General features: G+C 42.7%; 1 protein-coding gene and 1 long non-coding RNA gene across 5 annotated transcripts in view; both read left to right on the top strand.

Moving 5' to 3' along the window:
• The window catches only part of LOC140694313 (uncharacterized), a 317,389-nt gene that overhangs the window by 22,928 nt on the left and 271,725 nt on the right, over positions 1-22,736 (top strand). Inside the window, exon 2 of the long non-coding RNA XR_012070043.1 lies at positions 4,423-4,622. This is a non-coding gene — a long non-coding RNA (uncharacterized lncRNA). The remainder of the gene's footprint in view (positions 1-4,422; positions 4,623-22,736) is intronic.
• Positions 4,785-22,486, top strand: LOC140694306 (trafficking protein particle complex subunit 9-like). 4 transcript variants are annotated; one of them, XR_012070032.1, is made up of 3 exons: positions 4,816-5,052; positions 8,773-8,977; positions 21,965-22,024. XR_012070032.1 is itself a non-coding variant. In XM_072957608.1 (3 exons), the coding sequence occupies exons 2-3, from the start codon at positions 8,796-8,798 to the stop codon at positions 22,211-22,213; spliced, it is 297 nt and encodes a 98-aa protein (XP_072813709.1). In that variant the 5' UTR covers positions 4,816-5,052; positions 8,773-8,795; the 3' UTR covers positions 22,214-22,486. The 4 variants fall into 4 exon arrangements, 2 of the variants coding, with proteins under 2 accessions (XP_072813709.1, XP_072813712.1); XM_072957608.1 differs by having other exon boundaries at positions 8,773-8,843; positions 21,965-22,486; XM_072957611.1 differs by having other exon boundaries at positions 4,953-5,052; positions 8,758-8,843; positions 21,965-22,486.

The following is a 22,736-nucleotide window of genomic DNA, read 5'->3' as shown; positions in this document are numbered from 1 at the left end:
TTTAGATAGTAAATGTCTTCTTTTTGGGTTTTATTCTTGATATTATTCTTAGAAATGCTTTCTTATAATGCTACAAATCTCTTCTGTAGGTTTTTCTAATCTCTAAGATGGAGATGAGAATGGTACTTGTTACAGTGAGGAGAAGCTGAATTGATATGAGCAAAGAGTTGTATTTGCCCTTATTAGTACTTTCTAATATTTACATCACTTTCAGTAACTTTTCTTGTGGTCATTATGACTGGAAAAGAATTTGTTTTTCCAGGGATTCTCTGATTGTACCAAGACAATTATTGAATTCATACTTTGCTTTTTAATTTGAAATCCCACCTGTAAAAAATACTTATGTACACTAGAGTCTCTTTTTGAACTCATGATTTATTTCTGTCAATCTTACTTTCTTACTCTAGCACTATATCTTACATTTTGTAAAAATTTATTTAATATATTACAGTGTGAATTTTTTGATTCTTTTTTCGATCCCTAAATTTCATGGCTTGTATTATGACTTTATTATTCCTGAAGAATTCTAATATAATTTTTTCAAGTTAAAAAAAAAACAGATAAGTGTTGTCATGGGATTTTTTAGTAATTTTGAATTATCTTTAGGATAACGTACATCTTTAAAACTGCTTTCCTCCATACAATATGTTGATGTCTCTACTTTCACACTTCTTACTTTACCCCTCAGTAGAGTCCTGTACTTTCTCCATGTACAACATGGGCATTGTTTTTGAGTTTATTCCAGATTATTGTTGATGTTTTTGTTAATTTTTTAAGTGAGAAATTTTTGCTATTATATTTTTTAACTGTTAAAACTGACACCTAGGTAGGCAGATTCGGTTTGTAAATACTCACTTTGTAACATCTCATTTAAAATTGTAAGTATTAAGTACTTGTTACAGAATCCTTTCTTTTCTGTTTTTAAAAATTTGTTTCCAAGATTCTCAAAATGGTCATAGATAAGTAGTATAGGTGTGGAGACAGATGGAGAGAGGTAGTGTGGCTCATGTACAAACTGTGAGCACTTTCATGGCTGCCTTTATGCTGGAAAAGCTGATAAACAGTCCAGCTTAAGCCAGGGTGGCTTTGTATGCACTTGAAAGCCAGCTTTCCTGCCTGTATGGTGAAGCCTGGTGGGCGTGGCAGGTAGATGATCAAGGTCGAATGGAGGTTATTGGCTGCACAGAGCACTGTGTCTGAGAACTGGAGACCATCGCCATGGGAAATGCTTGGTGCCAGGAACAATGCAGAGGAGCTGGGGACCCTGTGTGTTAAGGATTTTCCAGCCCTGGGAGTGGGAAGATCAGACTCTGCATTCAGATCTGAGTTTGAATTCATCCTCTTTAGTTTACTTGTCCTCTGACTTTTGTCAAGCTATATACCGTCTTTCACTTCCTGTTTTCTTGTCTCTCAAATTAGGAGAATTACAGCCTGCTGCTAGAGTGTTTGATCAGGTTAAATAATTTGTGTCTATAAGATGCCACGTACAGTCACAAGCTCAGTGAGAAATGGGCTGTCGCCTCTTCTTCTGCAGCTCAGTGCTTGACAAGACATGGGGGAAAGCCAGTCCCTAATTTGTGTGTGATGCAAGTAGGAACAAATTTAATGTCTTGCCTTTCCCTAGCAGTATTCTTACAGCTTTGCTTCATTTACTTCTTTCCTCCTTTCCTTTCCCCTTTCCCATCCTCCACCAAAAGAGCCTCTCAGAAAAGTAGATTCAAATTACTTTAAAGGTTGGCTCATCCTCATAAAATGGTAGTATCATAAAAAAAACTGCACATCCCAGAATATATTTTATTTGATTTACACACACACATGTGCGTGCAAACACACACACAAAGAAAATCAGGCTACCTCCCACTTGCAGAGGGAGAAGGTCCACTTTTTCTGAGTTTTCATTCACAGAGAGTGAGAACATTGTCTCTTACACAGACTTTCACCAGGCTTCGTGCATGGTGTTTTTAATTGAATTTCTGTTTGTGGCCATAGATATAGTCTCCTAATAGAAGAGAGAAAGTGGAGACATAGACATTCCGCTGAGATATTGGTGTCATCATATTTTAGTTGTAAAGGACTTAAGACAGCATAGAGTCGCAACATTTTATGGGTGAGAATCCATGATGTTGTAACTTGGACAAGAACCTGGGTCTTCTGCCATCTTGTCCATGCGGGTGAAGAGGCAACTGGGCAGGGGATAGTAGGGATCCTTCCTGCTTCACTTCCATGTTCTTGCTAGATTTCATTTCAGCTGCCTTTAGTTTATGTTCATGAGGCCACTCATGGGAAGGTCACTCTGTCCTGATAGATTGAGTTTCTTATCAGCGAAAAGCTCTGGACCCACTCATATTTCCCAGAGTTTTCTGCTGACCTGCTGACACTTTATATAATTGAGACCTAAGAAACTACTGAATATAAAATCCTTATTGTTATCATTTCCCCTCGAGTTCCATAGGAATGGGGTGCTGTCTCAGGCTGTCTAAAGCCAGATCTGAACAAAGATAGGGTGATGGGCTGTGCTGCTGGACCTCCCCAGTCGAAGGGGATTTCCACCTTAGCTTTATAATCAGGCAGATTAGTTCAAATCTTGCCTTTACCAATTATTATCTTTGTGTCTTGGGGGAGAAACTGTACTTTTTTGTGTCCAAATTTGTTTATCTGTAAATAAGTTCAGTATTTATTTTAAGGTTTCTGTTTTAGAATTGAATGAGCTAATTCCTTCATTTATACCTAAAATAGTGATCGCATGGTTCTATGCTGTTGCCTTGGTAGTTGATTACTAAGGGAATCGGCAGTGAGAATGGGGGTGGGGGACCCCTGGATAATAGAGCTTATATTCCAGGATATGCTTGTAAAAGACTGGATGTGCAGTGGATTTTTAGTAAATATCTACTCCTTTCCTAATCTTCATTGATTGTTTATATATCTTTATACAAATATATGAACAATTTTTATTGCAATTTAAATATTTTTGTAGTATTTACATTATGTAGCTATAAAAAATACGTGAAATAAAATGATTTGACTTTTATTTTCTTTTCAATAAGCAAAACAAAATAAAATAGAAAAGAAAAATGTTTTGAGGGAGTAGAAATAATTTTATTTCTGTGGAATCAATTCCGTATAATAGGTTTTTTGTCGTGTTGTTAAACAGCATATAAAATTGATAGGTTGTGACATACTGGAAATGAGGAAACAGTGGAGACATACTACCTCTAATGCAGTCATTTTGTTACCAAGTCCAAACTCGTTCTGCTTGCTGCATGACAGGCCAATAAATGGGGAGATGAGATGTTGGAGTAAGGAATAGTGACTTTATTTGAAAATCTGGCAGACCCAGAAAATGGCATATTGATATCCAGTAGAAATCTCTTCCCCAAAGCAGAATTCAGTCTCCTTTTATACTAAAAAGCGGCAGGGATGTGGTTGGTTGTTGCAAACTTCTCGCTGTACGAATTGTTTGTCCTTGGAATCCTTTGTTCCTGCAGCTGTCCATGTGGGTCAAATTAAGGTGCCCCCGTAAAACCTCCAAATAAAAGAAAGGTTATTATCTATTTTGCAACTTGCCATCTGTACATAAGTGTAGAAGAGCTAATATCCTTAAAGATCAGAACCCGGAGAATAGGCTGTCCTGGATATTTCAAGCTAAAGGCAACTTTTTTTACAAAAGGTGCAGAGATAGCAAGTCGGAGCCTAGAAAACAAGGTACCGGTTTAAAGCCAAACGAACACATCTAACATGGAGTCAAATTTGTTCTTTTCTATTACAATTTCTTTTTCTAACTCATAAATAATTTTAGTAAGAAACATGAGAAATTTTTTTTAATTTTGCTTCTTAATAACGGATTACAACTACACTTTAGTGAGCAGGGATGCTGTGCGTGCCTTGGGGTCACAGCAAACTCTTGTTGGGGATGGTCGACCCTGCAACATGCCTAATGTCCCGTGAGTGTTGGTGAGGATCCCCCTAACCAGGGGCTCTCTTCAGGAACCACCATATGGGCATTGACCTCTGGAGACCTCTTTTTCAGCTGCAGGAAATTTTTTCAGATTTTGTGATGGAAAAATCACTCCAGCTGCAGATAATCAGGGAATAAAGGAAGAGGAAAAGGGCTTGAAGTAGAGGAGAAGAGAAGGACAGAAGATCAGGGAACCTGGGGGCTTGGCAGCGTGGCCTCGGGAGAGAGAGGAGCAGAGGTGTGGAGGGTCCCGGCTACGGAACCAGCTCCTGCACCTTTCCCTGCACCCAAGCCACGCAGCTTTTAATTGGGCCCAGGACTCCCTCCTGTCTGGATGTCACCCTGGGCAGAACTTTGAGAATCGAAGGTAAGGGGTGGGCAGAACTCACCTAGGGGGTCACTGAAGACTTTGCTCAAGTCCACATTGACTTTTCCAGTCATGTGCCTTCACCTGTTCTTTATCTCAGGATCTGAGAAGCAGGAGCAAGGAACTCATGGAGAGATCCAGGAAGACATCTGACTGTGTTAAGAGACGACAGTCACAGCGACACGTGGAGCGAAGACACTTGCAGTAAAGTAAAATAACTTCACAACTATTGCATCAGAGCTGCAAGTGTGAGAGAGCCTAAGCCTGCCTCAGAGTGCAGGGGACAAGAGGAAAGGAATGGTAAAATTAACACTGACATTTGAAATTTTGTTAAAAAGAATACTACTGTTAATTGTATCACTTGAATGCATGCAGGTGTTTTTCTATGAGCATTCATAGGTTCACAAAACCCCACCAGCCACTCTTGCTTCCATCTGGTGTGGGCTTTCTCAAGCACAGTGCCCTTCCTGCTTCGGTGGGCCATGCTGCTGGTCCTCGCCTGGGGCCGGACTGCTACAGGACACTGAGTCCCCGAGGCACGGCCTGGGATACATGACAGGAACATCTCTGCCCTTGGCTGAGGGCCTCCGTTTCCCCCTGCAGTGTAAGAATGCCAGTGACTCAGTTAGAAGCATGCATCCAAGCCATCCTTCCGTGTCATCACCATCTAGAAGCGGTGCCTGAATATTCTGAATTTCTGCAGAATGTTGTTTACAATCACCTTGAACAAGTGAGTGTGTGTCCTCTTTCAAGTGAAGGAATTACTGCCGTTTTCCTGGAACTTACTCACCACTAGTCCATCTGATTTTTCTGTGCTAGGATTCAGTATAGCCTGCTAATAACTCTGCAGTCAGATCTTGAAACCCTGTTGAAGAGGATTATTTATTTTCTTTCCTTATATGATAGTATTTTACTTTCAAAATTCTGAGTTTTCTGTTCTTGGAGGAATTTTTTCGGGGGTTGGATAAACAACTTTGCTCTTACCATCTTTGTGACCTGTTGCTATATGCGTCTCACCTGTCTTCTGTCACTTGTGAGGCGGTTCCATTTGTGACCCTGTCCGGGTTATTCATGTTATAAAACATAAAATCTGTAAAAGTACAGAACCCTTTTACTCCGAAGACATTCCACAAATACTCCTTTAATCTGGGTGTGGTTTTAACAAGACACAATCATTAGAACATATACTTGCAGGTTGCCAGTGCAAAATCCCCAAATGAATAGTCTAGCTCAACATCTAAATTCTTTCTTATCTACCTTGGATATGTATGGATAAGTGAAGCAGTTTGCTAAGAACTCAAGACCAGGTTTAGGATACAGGCTGATGTAGCTCAGCAGGTCCTCCGAAGCTGATGCTCTGCCAGAGGGCGGGGCCGAGGGGAGAGGGCGTGCCCTGCCCTCAATGAGCTGACAGATTTATGGCAAACACCTTCACCAGGTGAAGAAATTGGAGTTTCTTCTATGAACAGTGGGTCTGAAAAGAGCCCAAAAAGCGTGGGAGTGACACAATCCCATTTGTCTCAAGTAGGGGAGAGTGGCTGTGGGGCCACTTGGGAGACTCGTGAGTCCAGGTGGGCAGTGTTGGTGGCTTCCACTTGAGCGGTAGGATAGTGGGTAAAAGCGAACAGATTGAAGGCATGTTTAGATGGTAAAAAGAAAGAATTAAAGCTGTCTGTGAAGGTAGGATGGAGTAAGGCCCAGGTTTCTGGGTGGATTAATGAGTTAAATGATGGTCCTGCTGTGTTCTGAGGAGGGAAAGCTGCAGAGGGATTTCTGGGGGAAAACTGATGAGTTCAGCTGTGGGTAAAGTGAAAGGTTGTTAGATGTGTGGTCTGGGAGCTCAGGTGAGAGCCAGTAGTGAGTAGGGAGAGGGGACAGAGACTTTCAAATAATTTTATCTTGTGAACATACATATAAGGATGAGTAATGACACACTTAACCCCTCTATATTCTGGATTTAAAACCCAGTAACATTTTGCTATATTGATTGCAGGGGTTCTTAATTTTTTAATACAAATAAAATAAATAGAAACAAAATAGTGGAGTTAATGAATATCTTAGAGTTGATGTGTGTCCTTGTATGTATTTTGATTTCTCAGCTGTTTATAAACATAATCTACAAAAAGTTAACTTGCTTAGAATAAGAGTTAAACACAGGGACATGACACACTCTGTTGGGGGTTGAAGGTGATATCTTTGGCAAATTATGTAGCCTCTCTTTGCCTTTGTTGCATCTTCTGTGAATGCCCCTGGGCCCCTCATCACAGCTGATTTCCTAGACTAGAAGTTGGGAGGGAGGCTGCTGAAGGGAGTAAGAGGTGGCAACTGCTAGGAACAAAGAAGACAGAGACAAAAACAGATTAAAGCCAAGAAACTGAGTCCTAATACCCTCAAGGGAGAAATAATCCTGCAGTGTTTTGAGCCACTTACTGTAAGGGAAACAAAATCACGTGGATCCAAATCTCTTGAGCATATGTATATTGTGGGTGGGAGGGTATCATCAGAAAAGGGTTGAGAAGAGGCTTTTTGGTTTCCCTTAACGTTTTCAGTAAGAATGGGGCGCAGAAGCGAAAACCACCCGCTTCACAGTAGAAGGTGTTGTTTTGTGCGAAACTGACCAAAGTTTGGAAACCAGTCATCAGTGGTGCTGGGAAATGAAGAGGCTTCTGGATTGGGTGGGGCACTTACTGTGACTTCCAGGTGACCTGCTGGCTGAGGGCTGTGAGGCGGGCAGTAGGTTTGCAGTGTGACCTGGACATAATCCCTGGCTCTGAAGCTGCTGTTCTGACTAGCAGACCTGGGCAGATGCAGTCCTATTGGGGCATCTCGCGATGTGGCCTGGGACACCTGCCATGCTGAGGGCGAGAGGAGGGATCCCCTAAGGGGGTGTCCCTGTGAAGAGTAGAAACGTCCTCCTGCTGGGGAGGAAGAGCCTCTGAGCAGCGGGCCGGATGCACAGACAAGAGCAGCCTGAGCACGGAGATTTCGGGGACCTGGAAGTCATAAAGTGGCCCGAACAGCCTTGTTCCTGAGAAACTGGAGGGAAAAGATGCTGCAAATGCAGGCTAATATCAGACCCTGTGGTGGGTCATGAGTGATAGGAAAGAACTGGTCAGGCAGGCACGAGAGAACCCTGTGGTTGTCCCAGTTGGGGCGTCACACCAGAGGGAGGAGCAGAGTTATAGACTTTGTCACTTTTTATCTGTGTGACTTTGAACAATATCACCCCACCTCTCTCTATATATATCTTCATCTGTAAAGTGACAGAGTGACAACTCATGTCATCAGAAGGCTTAGTTTAGCTCTGATCATCTTTGTCCAGTCCTGTCAGTGCTGCCCTGCAAGGTTCTGCAGTGGCTGCTCTTACCCTGAGATGGGAGGGTGTAGAAGGGCATTGTAGCACCCGAGGGCAGGAAGGGGTTGCTTTAAAAGCAGACATGTAGCCTCCTGCAGCTGCAGACCTACAGGCAGTTTGGTTTATGGTCGTGGAGAGGACTTTGGAGGTCTTAGCATCGTCTTAAGACTTGTTTTCCCTTGGGGACCTGATTTGCCTTTGCAGATTAATGTTGAAGATTTGGGCTTCTGGCAAAGCTGTTTTCAGAGATGGGTATATATGTAACATATAGTATAAAATGAAAGGTTTTATTTAATATTTGGGACTTTGTAGCTGTAGGGAACAGCTCTGTTGGCCTGGTTTCCACGGAGGACACTAGCGGTCGTCAGAGCGTGTGGGAGGGCAGGCAGCCTGTAGTGCTGCTGCGGGGGTTCTCCCCAGCAGGACGCTCTGCTGAGTTGACTCTTCTCTGAGTTTGGTTGCCAGAGGAGCAGACAGCAAAGTAATGAGTTCTGGTGGGATTGTATAATGACAGAAAGAAAGAGGGAGCCGTAGTTCTTAGGGACTACTACACTCTTTTGGTTCCTGATCCAGTGTGTCCCATTACAGAATTGATGAGTTGTGTCTATTCTGGGACTTGATTGAAATAAACGTGCAGCCTGAATGTTAAGAGTTATGTTTTATTTGTCAGGAGGACTCGAGCCAGGATGACCGCCTCTCAGAACACTCTGAGGGACTGCTCCCAAGAGTAGTGGAGAAGCTAGGATTATATAGGAGCTTTACAACAAAGACCAGGTAGACAGAACAATAAAACATTGCTTGTTATCTAAAGAAAGCCAGGTATCTCAAGTTCATGAATTTAATGCTTTTCAATATATGGGAGGAAGCCAACATTTGGGCTGACTGAATATATACTTTAGACAAGCACCTAGCTATCTAGGGCCAGTAATCTGTCCTTTCTTATTCTGAGTCTGCTCAGAGGGCACCGTTGTGAATGGCTGCAGGCCTGTCTTCACTGGGGGGTGGCGGCAGCCGCTGATAACTTGTTTTCAGCATTCTTTGTTTAGTGACATGGTTGCAATATTTTCATTCAATTTGTAGTATTTTCATTCACAGAAAATTATGATATTACCCTGATTATGGATAATCTGGAAGCTTGGAATGGAACCGAGATGGAATTACTGCAGGTAACTTCTACTTTAATAAGCCATGTGTAAACATGAACACGGAGGAAGCATACAAAAGGATTCGGTGGTGAATGGGAAGGGTTTCTGCACGTTACAGGAGAAGGCAAGGCAGAATTCCTCTTCTTTGTGGGCAGGTATGTGAGTCCAACTTTCCTTTCTGAAATGCTTTCTGAGAACTGTTTATGGTAATGAACCAACATTGACAAACGGTGACAAACATTGCATTTAAGAGCTGGCTGGCTTCAACTTGGGTATTGGACAGGTGGAATTCATAGGCAGTGGTCAGGTGGATGGGACAGAGATGGAGCCCAGGCCTGGGCCCATATTCACGTTGAAATCGGCATTTACTCACCATAGTGCCTTGGACTTGAACGTAACCTCTCAAACTGATGGTGAATCTGTGAAATGGGCATGATAATATTCGTTACTTCCTGGGATTGTTGTAAGTTCTGAAGATTATTATAGCACACATGAAGCACTTAACACACTGACACTTAGCAGTGTACACTTTGTTCGACCACCACGCTTGGTGTGTGTCAGAGCCTTAAAGGCAGCATGTGTGTGTTTAGGATGCACTGGTAGCCCCTTGGCTAGTTTGTGAATTTGGTGATTTCCTTTAATACTTGTAACTCTGTGTGCCATGGGCAGTTATTTTTATGGACAGATGAGGAATCTCAGGGTAAATAAGACTGTGTAATTTGCCCAAAGTCAGACCATAATTTTGTGTGCAGGGGCCTCGGTTCAGCATGGGCTCCTGGGCCTTCTGCTCTCTCCATTCAGCACCAGAGCCAGATGTGGGCTCGGCTGTTTCCCAGCCCAGAATATCCGGCAGGCCACAAGACACACCTGGTCCTGTGCTGCTTGAGCAAAATCTCCGGAGGAGAGGCAGTTACAAAAGGGATAAACATAAAAACAGACGACAGCAAATTGTGATCAGCTCTGAGAAGGAAAGGAACACGTCTGGCCGTGCAGAGCTGGGAGCTTTCCCGTCGGGGCTGCTCTGGGGGCGCTCATCTCAGCTAAACAAGCTCTGCTGCTACACCAAGGCAGGAAGGCAGGGAGCGTGTGGCCAGGTAGACAGGGCCTCGTTGATCGTACTCATTCCCTATTGAGTAGCAGGTGTCACAGGCACTTAACTAATAAACAGATGTTGGCCATAATCATCACGCATTTTGCTTGGTAGTTTTATTGGCGCCAACTTTGAGAGGAGGTCATTGAATCTGGGGAGTTTGCTGCATGCCCGTGATTTCCATGGATATACCCCCACTGGTCTTTCAACCTACACTGGTGTGGCTGTCATGTCCCAGCCTTGTGAATGGCATCGTGTAGCTTCTCCCAAGTGGCCCAAATGACTGACATTGATATGCTTAATTCGTAGGAAATGGTATGTGACAATAAGAGAAAAAGTTAGTAAGAAATTGCAAAACTAGAAAATAACCAATTCTTCCCCTGCTGGGGGACCGTACCCTGTGTCACTCACCCCACTCACTGCCTGTCACCTCCTCCCTGAGGACCCCATGTTCAGAAGCCACTCTGAGCCTTTGAAGAACATTTTACCTCATGACAGTGTTGACTAGGACCTGCGACCTCTCTGTCCCTGGTTAACTCTCTCTTCAAAGCCATTTAAATTTCTTGCAGGCTCCTCCACTCAAATGTAAGAATAGCCCCTTTAAACTTCTTGATGCAGCTCCTTAATGAAGATCTTGGGAAGGAAACCTAGCCAAAACCTGGGAGGTATTCACATAGTGAATGTAACCTGAGCATTTTTTGACGTTCAGAATCAGAGCGGTGGGAGACACAGGAAGGCCTTTTTAAGTTAGAAAGTGGAAAGAGAAAGGACTCAGGATGTTTGAGACTGAAACATCTCTGTCCCAGCCAGCAAGGCACCTGCGTTCAGGATGGTGTGTGGGGAGTGCTGAGTTCTCAAAAAGAAAGAAGTGGTGGGATGGCAGGGAGGACATTTAGGTACTTAACTGGGGAAGGAAAAAGTTGGCTGAACAATTCATGGTTGAACAAGAGGATTGTGACATGATGTGCTTGTATTTTGGAGAGAAGGGTTTTGTGGAGCCAGGCCTAAGGAGAAATCTCTCTGACTGGGAAGTCAGCACAACAAAAAAACACAGAGAACCGGGCAGACCCCATGGCCCCCGATGGGGGAGAGGCTGCCCACCAATTGGAGACCTGGAGGCTGCTTCTGTCCCTTAGCTGGGGCCTCAGACCTCACTTCACATCCCAGTCCTGTTGATACAAGAAAAAATAAGTGGGACATGAGAAGGGCTGTGTCCCAGGCTTCCGTTGAGCCCCTGGGATGTGCCCCACCAGATTTTGTTCCTTGGCTTCATGCAGTAAAGAATTCAAGAACAAGCCAGTGTTGAGTAAAGGTAGATTTATTCAGAGAGATACATTGACAGGCATGAGAAACGTCACGAAGTATGGGGGTTTGATGCTCAGATTAAAAGTAGGCACACACTCCACAGAAATAGTGTGGGCCTTCTCCGAAGAGGTAGAGAGAGGGGTTCCTGGGAGGTGGCTCTGTGTTGCTCCTTTTCTTGGGCTTCGTGGTTTCATATGCTAATAAGTAGAAGGACCAGCCTTAGGGCAAGTGGCTGGGATTCCAGGGAGTTGGCCATTTCCCACCCTTTGACCTTTTGTGGCTAGCCTTGTGACTGCCATGGTGCCTGGGGCCGCGTTATTCACCATGTTACTATTACAATGGGTGTATAATGAAGCTCAAGATCTGCTAGAAGTTAAATCTCTTCATCCTGAGCCTCAAGGCCTATTGGGGGTTGAATTCTTCACCATTTTGATGTTAATTGCTGTGGTCTTTCTTAAATGGCTTGCTCTGCCCCCTTCCATCCTGTCTCACTGTGATGACACAGAGAGAGCAAAGGCCGGGCCCTGCGTGTGCTCCTGCATTTAACAGCGGGAGATGTGGGGTGGGCTGAGGATGACTCTGAGTGGTGAGAAATATGTTTCAGATTTTCCCACATGAGAAATGGGGACCTGCCAGCAGCCATCGCAGATTTATCTCACGGGCAATATCGCTTGTGTTGTTACGGAAACAACAGGCCAGCCAAGAAATAAGCACCACTCAGAGGGTGGGAGTACTGAGATTTATTATGCCAGCGGGCTCAGAGGGGCTTCTGTTCCCAAGCCCTGAGCACCTCCAAGATGTGCACATGAGGTTTTATAGGGCTAATTACAAGTATGGGGCTTTTAGCCAATAAGGCTCAAACAACAAAAAGCAAGGAATCAGTACACTGAAGCTTATCAATTTGGAACAGATCACGTTACTGACAATTGTTGACCTTGGATTTACGAGTTAGCTTGTTAGCCCAGTAAACTGACACTGAACTTCAGATTTACGAGTTAGCCCAGCAAAACTTAGATCAGTAAACCGACACTTATCACACTTAGATTTGTGACTTAGCTTGTTAGCCCAGCTGGGGTTTTCCTTCACAGTGTCACTCATCTTTTCTATTTTTCTTTTTTTTTTTTAAGTATTTAATCCAAATTTAATATCAGGATTTTTTTGGAAAGAAATTTCTCTTTTTCTTTTCTTTGGGGCTCTTTTGGGGGGTAGGTAATTAGGTATATTTATCTGTTAGTGGAGGCCCTGGGGCTTGAACCCAGGACCCCGTGCACACTAAGCACACGCTCTACCACCTGCCCCATCATCTTTTTCTTTTTGCTTTAGCTGCCAAGAATCTTACAGCTGAATTTCTAGTCGGCCTTTAACACTTGCCCTGACTTCATGGAATCCATTTTTATGAGTTTACCTCCCCCTGGTTTCATTTAAGTATTGAATCTCCATTTTCTCTTCAGTCTCAGTTTTGCCTTTTTGTTGTTATGGTTGTTAAGCTCTGTTTAAAAAAATTGTTTAATTTCTCTTTTAGCAGGAGGCTGAAGTAAATAAATATGTAAACAAACATCACACTTAAATGCTTTTATATATTCTAAGCTGTTTAGTAGTTAATTAAAAACCAAATTGAATATTAAAGGGATAAGATTTTTAAATTATTTTTTAATTTTTTATAAAGACATAGCTGATTTAAAATATATGTTTCAGGTGTACAATAGATGCTCCATTTATAGTTACTGTAAAACATTGTCTGTATTCCCTGTGTTGTAAGATACATCCCTCTAGAGTGTTTACATTACATGTTGCAGTTTGTATAAGAAATTTGTGTAACGCAGAGTGTGGGACGTGGCTGTGGCTGACCCAGGTTCACGCAAACCCTGCCTGTCAAAGCTCAGGCCTTCACTCCTGTCTGCAGGGGAGCGAGTGGAAGCAGCTCTCATCAGCGCTGGCACCACACTCTGAGTGGCAGTGACAGCAGTGACTGTGTGTGGACGTGAAAATTGTTGTTCCAAGAGTTTTACATGCTTTTCTGCATTTAATAATTAAAGCCCTCCTGTGAGGAAGCGTTTTAAGTTTTTAATGAATAATACATTTTATTTTGATATTGATAGACTTCAAAACTCCGGAAAATTTACAGGAGTAGTACAATAAATGCTTAGATACAGTTCACCTTAAAGGGCAGTATTTGCCCTTTTGTAACGGGCTTATTTTAGCATAAATTTTCAAAGATCATTCATATTGTAGCGTGAATCAGTACTTTGTTCTTTTTGTTTGATAATATCCTTTTCCTTTTTTTTCGTTTTTGGTCTATTTAAAAATATTTTCATTGAAGTCTAGTCAGTTTATAGTGTTGCGTCAGTTTCTTGTGTACAGCACAAAACTTCAGTTAAATAGGAACATACCTGTATTCATTTTCATATTCTTTTTAAACATAAGTTACTATAAGTTATTAAATATATTCTCCTGTGCTATACAGTATAAACTTGCTGTTTATTGTATACATACTCAGCATCTGCAAATCTTGAACCCCCGATTTATTCCTTCCCACACCCTCTCCCCTCTGGTAACCATAGTTTGGTTTCTATGTCTCTGTGTCTGTTTCTGTTCTGTAGATAAGTTTATCTTTTTGTTTCTTTGTTTTTTTGTTTGTTTGTTTGTTTGTTTTAGATTCCACATGTGAGCGATCTCATATGGTATTTTTCTTTCTCTTTCTGGCTTATTTCACTTAGAATGACATTCTCCTGGTCCATTCATATTGCTGCAAATGGCATTATTTTATTATTATTTTATTGCTGAATAGTAGTCTATTGGACATATATACTACAACCTCTTTATCCAGTCGTCTGTCAGTGGACATTTAGGTTGTTTCCATGTCTTGATATTGTAAATAGTGCTGCTGTGAACATTGGGGTGAAAGTGTCTTTTTGAATTACGGTTCCTTACGGATATATGCCCTGGAGTGGGATTGCTGTGTCATCTGGGCCCCCAAGGTTTTGTCTTTTGAGGAACCTCTATACAGTTTTCCACAATGGCTCCACCAAACTGCATTCCCACCACAGTGTAGGAGTGTTCCCAATTCCCCACAGCCTCTCCAGCATTTAGTGTCTATGAACTTCTGAATGATGGCTATTCTGACTGGTGAAAGGTGATACTTGTTTGCCGTTTTGATTTGCATTTCTCTGATAATGATATTGAGCATTTTTTCATGTGCCTATTGGCCATTTGCATGTTTTCATTGGAGAAATGTTTCTTTAGGACTTCTGCCCATTTTTGGATTGAATTGTTTGTTTTTCTTTTTTATCAAGTGTAAAAGCTGTTTACATATTCTGGGAATTAAGCCCTTGTCACTTTCATTTAATGCAACTATTTTCTCCCATTACATAGGTTGTCTTTTTGCTTTAATTTTTGTTTTCTTTCCTGTGCAAAAGCTTGTAAGTTTAATTAGAACCCACTTGTATATTTTTGCTTGTATTTCTATTGCTTGAGTAGACTGCTCTTGGAAAACATTGTTGAGATATATGTCAGATGTTTTGCCTATGTCTTCTTCTAAGAGGTTTATAGTGTCTTGTCTACAATTTTAAGTATTTAAGCCATTTTGAATTCATTTTTTTGTATGTTGTGAGGGGGTAGTCTAACTTCATTGATTTACATGCAGCTGTGCAGTTTTCCCTGCACCATTTGCTGAAGAGGCTGTCTTTACTCCATTGTATGTTCTCACCTCCTTTGTCAAAGATTCAATTACCAAAAGTTTGTGGGACTATTCTTGGTAATTTTGTTGATCCATTCATTGATAGATGGATATTTTTAGTGACTTTTAGCTACTCTGAATGATACTGCTATGAATATTGATGTGCAAGTTTTTGTGAGAATACATTTCCATTCTGTTGGCTGTACAGTTGGCCCACCATATCTGTAGTTTCCACTTCATGGATCCAGATGGCTGATTGCAAAGGGACTTGATCATCCTTGGATTATGGTATCCAGGGTGGGGGGCTCCTGAAACCAACCCCCCGAGGACACTGAAGGATGACTCTACATGTAGGAGTGGAATTGCTCAGCCACATAACTCTAACCTTTTGAGGAAACATCGGGCTTTTCCAAAGAAGCTGCACCATTGCCCCTTTCCAACGGCTGCATATTGAGGGTATCCATTTCTCTGCCTCCTGACTGACACTTGTTATTGTCCATGTTTTGATTATAACCATCCTAGTGAGTTTAAAATGAGATCTCATTTTGATTTTGATTTCGCTAGTGATGCTGAGCATCTTTTCAGATGCTTATTGGCCAATTGTGTCTCTATTTAAATCCTTGGCGAATTAAAAAATTGGGTCGATTTTCTTTGTATTGTTCAGTTGTAAGCATTTGTTTTATATCCTGGATACTAGTCTCTTATTAGATATATGCTTTGCAAGATTTTTCTCCTATTCTGCAGATTGTCATTTCACTTTAATTTTTTTAAACATTAAAACAATTTCTTTATAGGGGAGGTAATTAGATTTATTCATTTTGTTTTTCTTCCTTAGCACGCACTCTATCATTTGAGCTACCCCTTTCCCCTTTCATTTCACACTCTTGATGATGTCCTTTGTAACAAATGATTTTAATTTGATGGAGTCCATTTTATCTATTTTGTATTATCACTTGTGCTCTTGGTATTGTATCTAGGAAGCCATAGCCTATCCTATGACCACAAAGATTCATACTATGTCTTCTTTTAGAAAGTTCATACATTTAGTTTTTACGTTTCTGTCTGTGATCCATTTTGAATTAATATTTGTTATATAAAATACGGGGTCCAGATTCCAGATTCATTCTTTTGCCTTCAGATACCCAGGTGTCTCTGCTGCATTTGTTGAATAGACTATACTTTCAATGGAGTGTTGTTGGCACATTTCTGGAAAACTGACTGTAAATGTAAGTTTCCCCCCAGGATTTTTTATTGTGTCTCATAGATTTCTGCATCCAAACTTATGACAGAAGCATAATGACTTGAGTGCTATAGATTTGCTGTAACCTTTGAGTGAGTCCTCCAAATTTGCTCTTCTTTTTCAAGATTGTTTTGGCTGACCTGGGTCCCTTGTTTTCAATAAGAATTTTGGGATCAGTTTTTCAATTTTTGCAAAGAAGTCAGCTGGAATTTTGATAGGGATTCCATTAAATATGTAGATTACTTTGGGAAGTCTTAACATTTTTAACAATATTTTCTACCACTGCATGATCACGGGATGCCTTCCATATATGAAGATATTTTAAATTTTTTTTGGTGATACTTCAAAATATTCAATGTACAAATCTTGTAAACTTTTGTTAAATGTATCTCTCATTTTATTTTTTATGCTGTTGTAAATGGAAAGGCTTAGCTTCATAAGGGTGGGACTATATATATCAATTTATTTATTTCTAGGATTCCTACATAGCAAATACACTAGGTTTATATTTGCTACATTGATCTATCCACAATTCTTCCCACCCCCGTGTCATAAGAAACCAAGACCCAGCTTAAGCCATCTGAACACCTATGTGGAAGTGAGAAATGAGACTTTTGGGTGGGGTTTGTGTAGATGATACTGAGATCTTATTCAGGATGGCTTCATCTTAATTTCTTTTAAACAATCCTTTCAGAGTATATAGTCAGATACATTAGGAAAATGCTCTTTTGATGTGCGGAGGAACTAAGACTATAATTTTCAAGTAATTTCTAGTGAGAGTGTTGTACTTGAAACATAATTTGCATCAATCTTTGAAGATTTATGTTTCAGGAGCTTTGAGTAAATAATACCTGTCTTTATTCAATAACTACAACTAAATGCTCAAGCAACATGTAAGAGTTTGAGCAAACTGCTCCCGCCCCGTAGTGCTGGTTGGTTGCAGCTGTAACTGGAGTCAGCGCTTACCTCGCCCAGTACACTTGTGCTGATCTGCTCAACACAGTTCGTCCAACAGTTTGTCGGTAGTCTTTTAGACAAAGCCATAAAGCATTGATTTAAGGTTACTGGAATGTAATCTATTCTTATTAATATTAAGTAAGCACATATTGAGTACTTACTGTATGTTGGGAATTGTCCCTCAGCCTCACATGAATATTACTTCTAATAAAACCTCTCATATTTCCCTGTTATTTGCACTTTACAGATAAGGAGACTGAGGATTAGGTCTTCTCTCTTTTGGGGGGAGCTCATTATCAATGATGGGAAGTTGTAAGGAAAAAGATATTGATTCATCCAGAGAAAATATTTTTCTGAGATTCAGTATTGAAGAAGGTAACCACTGAAGAGGGTGATCATTGTTTGAGTGAGACGAGCCCCGGGTTGTACGGAGTCAGCATCCCTGTCCTGGACGCTGCACGTGTAGAGCTGCGTGGTGGGTGAGGTGGCGCGGCCGCGCAGGGAAAGCGGATGCCGGGCCGTTGGGCTGTGCTCAGGCCCGGTGGGGCTTTCTCCTAAGAGCAGTGGACCGTCATTGACAGATTTTAAGTAGGCTAGTGCGGTGCCCTCGTAGATCACTTTTGTCTTGTAGAATGCTTAGAAACATTTAGAAGGCTCGGCAGGAGGTGATGTGATGAGTCAGAGTAGGGTGGCTGCGAGGTGTAGCAGTGTTCAGTTTTCAAGTGATTTTCAGTCCCAGGTTTGTGGCTCAGTAGCCGTGTCACTTTGGATGACACACCCAAGGAAGTGAAACAATTTATCTAATCAATAGAAGCAGTGATGTACCGAACTCCCAGGACTGCTGTGTAGATCCAGTGAGATAACGTGTGCACAGTGTGCAGCATGGTCCCCAGCACAGAGTCAGTGCTGAGGGAGTGCCAGTGAGTACCTGGTAGGACAGGTGTGGGTGGTGGATCTCGTTGACTGAGGAAATTTGTCCTTGAAGGAGGGATCTTGTCACATCTGTGAGTGATTGGCCTGAGCTGGGAGAGGCAGGGAGACTTTGCCCCCGACTAGGGGCCCTGGGCAGGATGGCTATGGGAGGAACACCGTGAAGTTAGCTCTTTGCAGGTGGAGTTGGAGGTGCCCTTGAGACATCTAAGTGCAGTGTCACAATCACAGAAGTGGTCTGGTCCCGGGCTGTGCATTTTCCTGCCGAGATATTGATCTCTGAACGCGAAGACATACTTTACAGGACAAGTGAATAGTAGTATCATCTCTCATCAAAGCTCACATCTCTTTATTCATCACTCACTTTGCTAATTGGGTACTTACAGAACACACTTCACTGTCCTCCCCTGGGCTCAGGCTCCACAGAAAAGAGCTGGTGAGTCTCCCTCTTTTCCAGAAGAAGACACATTTAGCTGGTAGACTTCTATACCTCGCCAGACTTAGAATTTTAGGTTGTTGATTTAATTCTATTTTCTGTTGGTCATCTCCTGACAGGAGAGACGTTTTACCTCATGGTCAGGTTTCAATTAGCTGTTACTGAGAATTGCTGGTCTGATCCATAGTGTATTTATTCTATTAACTTTGTAGAGTACTTATCATTTTTCTGTCTTTGCTCTTTAATTTTGTTTGCCCCTTCAATTTTCTATCTTATTTGGGGCCTTATTTTATTTTTTAATTAAAAAATGTCTATTAGCAGTTAACAAAACAAAAGCAAAGAAAAAATGCACATGATAGCTAAATTTAGAAAATATCTTGTGTGTTTTCTGTCTCAGCAATGGAGGGTTCTAGAAACTCGTGAAAAGCTTCATTACATAAGTTCCTTTAAATTCTGATTAAGAAATAAAACCTTCCTTCCTCATCTTTCAAGCTGCACAGCTAATTGTCAAGAAAGTGAGGGGAAATTCTCAGAAGCCAAGACAAACCAGAAAGCAGGGATTCTGGGAGATACGTGAGCCTTAGAAGCCCTGGGGTGCCGGTTGGCTCCTGAACTGAGTTTCAGTTGCCCTGGCAGGAGGGCAGGAGGTGAGCCTGTGGCCTCTCACACTGGGAGTTGGATGGCTGTTCTTATGTAAGGCCAAGCACATCCTGAGAATCCTGCTTTATAAAAGGTTGAATTAGAAAGAAAAGAATAAAAACATTCCTCAAGGCAAGGAAGTAAGGAAAGTAAAATTTTTTGGAAGCGGGAAAAAATAACATATCCAAAGTAAGGATTTAGTTTAAAGCTGTTCTGGCATGAGAGTGACCACAAACCCATGGCAGAAAATCACAGCTCCTCCCGGAAAGAGAAGGTGTGTTTTGAATGAATCAGTGGACAGCCATTCTGAAAAAGGCCTCCAGAGTCTTCTGGATCAAGATACTGGACTCAAATACCTCCCTTCCATGGTCTCATTTAAATAACCAGAAAGGTTTTAAAGGAAAGAAGCCATAATCATAGTTCTATTTATTGACATTACTTTATGCTAGGAATTCAAAGGTGACTATGGAGTTGTCTCCTCTTTTATGGACCTTACTTTCTATTTGACATAGTTGGGGAACTTGGTGGAGGGTGATGTTAGTATGTTGCAATTAACCAGGAGAGGAGTTTAAGAAAGCAGTGAAGGGTTGGTGACATTTTTCGCTGAGGACAGTCCTGTTCAGTTGGCTTGTAATTACAGGCTCGTTGAGTTGTCACTGGAGGGAATTAATCTTAAGGAATTTGGACTTAACTCAGGCCTCTTCAGAATGGACAAGTGAACCTGGAGAAAGACAGTCAAATCTGTGCAGACATTGAAGTTCACTTCAACATGCGGTATCCATGAGCCAAAGATAGGACTAGTAGGCAGCACTTCTTGAGGACAGAGGAGTGGTTTTTAAGGTTCTTCAAGAATGAATCCCAAGGTACCGGGATGGCCTGTTGTCAAACTGTGACTTTGCTCTTTGGACGGTGTATCCACCAAGGGTATTGGCCGTTTATAAGTTTCCATTTCTCTTTAATACATGTCAGGTTTTGAGGACGTGGGCATAAACGTTTCACACCTTGTCAAGGTGGCCGCACATCCCGCTCCCCGGCTCCGTGATCACGGCAGAGTGGTTCCTTATTGAGCTGTCCATTTCTTCTGTGACATCGTAACCAAACAAAAGACTGGAGAGTATTAGCTTGGCTTTTTTCTTTTCTAACATTCCCTTCAAATTATGATGACCGATAGTGGACCCAGTTACGTTTGCAGATGATTTACAAGTAGGGCTGTCAGTACAAACCTTGTAATCCCCGCTGTGTGATCTAGAGAAGAAAGTTACACTCTTTCCAAATTGTTTTGATGCACTTATGTGGGAAAATGATGTATGTTTAAATATGTATTTCCTCTCTTAATCATCATGGCTAGAGATGAATATTTGTAGACATGGAATGAGTACTCTGTATTTGAACTGTATGGTCCCCTAAATTCTCCCCAGCTTTTTAAAGTCATCACTGGAGTGCTACCTCCAGAGTGCCGCAAAGCATCCAAAACTGCCTGCTCTTCGGACACTGTAAGTTTCCAAGTTGGAGAAGGCTGCTGGCTGGTGAGGCATTCTCTCGCACATCTCTGGTTGGGTGATGTGAGCTGAGAACACAAGAATTGGCAGACAGTAACTAACCACGATCACGTCCATTTCTGGAACACTCATGGAGGATTTTACACCTATGCTAGTGGAATACGTTATTTCATTTAGTTTTCCCAACAATCATAATTAGATTTTATCACCTGTATTAAAAAGGAAACTGTCAAAGCGAGTGACGTGCAGACTTTGGACTGGAACACGGGTCTTTCTGATCCCTGTCTCTGTTCCCTCCCCGGCCTATCCTTGCAAATGACCAGGAGACTCTTCCTCAGTCTTGAGTTACCCTCTGATTTTACCGCTCTCTTTGTTTCTAAGAGAGGAAAACAAGTCTAAACTTACTTTCCAGTTGGAAATGGAATGGAGAGTTAACGTTGGAAGCCGGGAGAATCTGTCCTGTGATGAAGTGGTCTCCGAGCCACTTCCACTGGGATGTCACATCACCGTCTGGGCCCCTTGCTCAGCCTGTGCACAGGTGACAGCGCAGTTGTGCCGAGCAGTCCTCCCGGACAGGGCAGTGGGTTGGAAATGAGTTTGGGGATTTGGTTTCATTACACAAGTTCCTGAGGGCCTTGACCTGGCACTTCGAGTGGGAGCATTCCCTGTCCCACAGACTGTGCTCTGGGCCCGTGCAGACCTGACGTGGCCTCAGCCTGAGTCTCAGGGCCCGTGGTGATGAGGAGCATTTTAGCCCAGGGTCTGCCGGAGGCTCTGAGACTACTGGGCTGTGGGACTTTGTCCAGGATGATAATAATTCCTCCCCGAGTTTCAGATTTCCTTGCCTGTGAGCCGGGGTAGTAGTTGTTTCTGAGAAGATTGTAATGATTCAGTAACGGGCGCAGCGTGTGCTGACAGGTAGCTGGGTGCTTTAGGAGCAGAAGTCGCAGTCACTCTGTCAGCCTCTCCCTGTGCGCTCTGTGCTTTGAGAAGTTGTGTGTTTGGTGAAAGTCCCACCCAGACCCTAGGGTCTAGATGAACTGTTGTTCCTTTACTTTCCCTTCCTTTTCCTCTTTCCCTTCTCTGTGTCCCATGTTTAGGTAGCAGATTCCTCTATTTCAGGGAATACGGGCTTTTCTAGTAAAGGGACATGTGGAATGCGGAGAGGTGGGGCCCAGAGGGGGTCTGGAGTGTCTGCACAGTGCTGCTTCCCTGCGTTTCTGCATCCGGTCACATCAGTGCACTAAGTCAGCCTTCCTCTTCCTTCCTGTGTCATCGGGTCTCTGTTTTAAGGGAAAACCATTTTTAAGGGTCTTTTTTCACTTACGTGTTTCATTCAGATGCTTGTTGCTTTTCTCCTTGTGCTTCAGCGTTCCGAGGAGAGAATTCAGCCGTGCAGCATCCTCTCCGAGCTCTACGAGTTGATCGGCTTCCACTGCAAGTCCACCTTCTTCAAGCGGATGGCCCCCGTGCGGCACGCGGCCCCCGGCATCCCAGAGCCTGGCGGGAAGGCCTGCTCCCAACTCCTCCTGCAGACGCTTCCTGGCTACAGTCTGTCGCTGGACCTGCAGGACTTCAGCAAATGTGTTGGAACTAAAACATTGCTTCAGCCCCATTAACCATGCCTGGTTTGGGCCCTGCTGTCCTGCCTCATCAGGGTGAATTTTGATTCATTTAGAACAGGGCTCAGCAGACTTTTCCTTTCAAGGGCTTGGGGGTAAATATTTCAGGGTCTGAAAACCTCCTGATCTCTGGTGCAGCTGCTCAGCTCTGCTGTTTAGATGCCAGAACAGCCAGACAGTCCACACACCCATAGAGCTTTATTAACAGCGGTGGCTGGGGCTGGATTGGGTGTATGCACTGCAGTTTGTCCCCACAGCCTCCTCAATATTGACACCTGCACCAGAGTGTACATTTGTGACAATGGGTGAACCTACACTGACACGTCATCATCACCCATAGCCCATAGTTGACACTAGGATTTACACATTGTGTTGTGCACTCTGTGGGTTTGGACAGATGTACAATGACATGTATCCACCATCACAGCATCATACAGAGTCGTCTGTCTTAGTGGCCTTAAAATGCTCCATGCTGCACCTCATTCATTGCTCTTTCCCCTCTAGCCTCTGGCAGCCACTG

This window comes from Vicugna pacos, unplaced genomic scaffold (assembly GCF_048564905.1).
Source record: "Vicugna pacos unplaced genomic scaffold, VicPac4 scaffold_21, whole genome shotgun sequence".
Classification (NCBI taxonomy): Eukaryota; Metazoa; Chordata; class Mammalia; order Artiodactyla; family Camelidae; genus Vicugna; species Vicugna pacos.
The sequence above is the reverse complement of the archived record's forward strand: the minus strand, read 5'-3'. Positions and strand labels throughout refer to the sequence as shown.

Coding starts and splice junctions, on each gene's coding strand:
- LOC140694306 (XM_072957608.1), top strand. CDS start 8,796: ATGGATAATCTGGAAGCTTGGAATGGAACCGAGATGGAATTACTGCAG. Junction 8,844..21,964: donor CCGAGATGGAATTACTGCAG/GTAACTTCTACT, acceptor CTTGTGCTTCAG/CGTTCCGAGGAGAGAATTCA.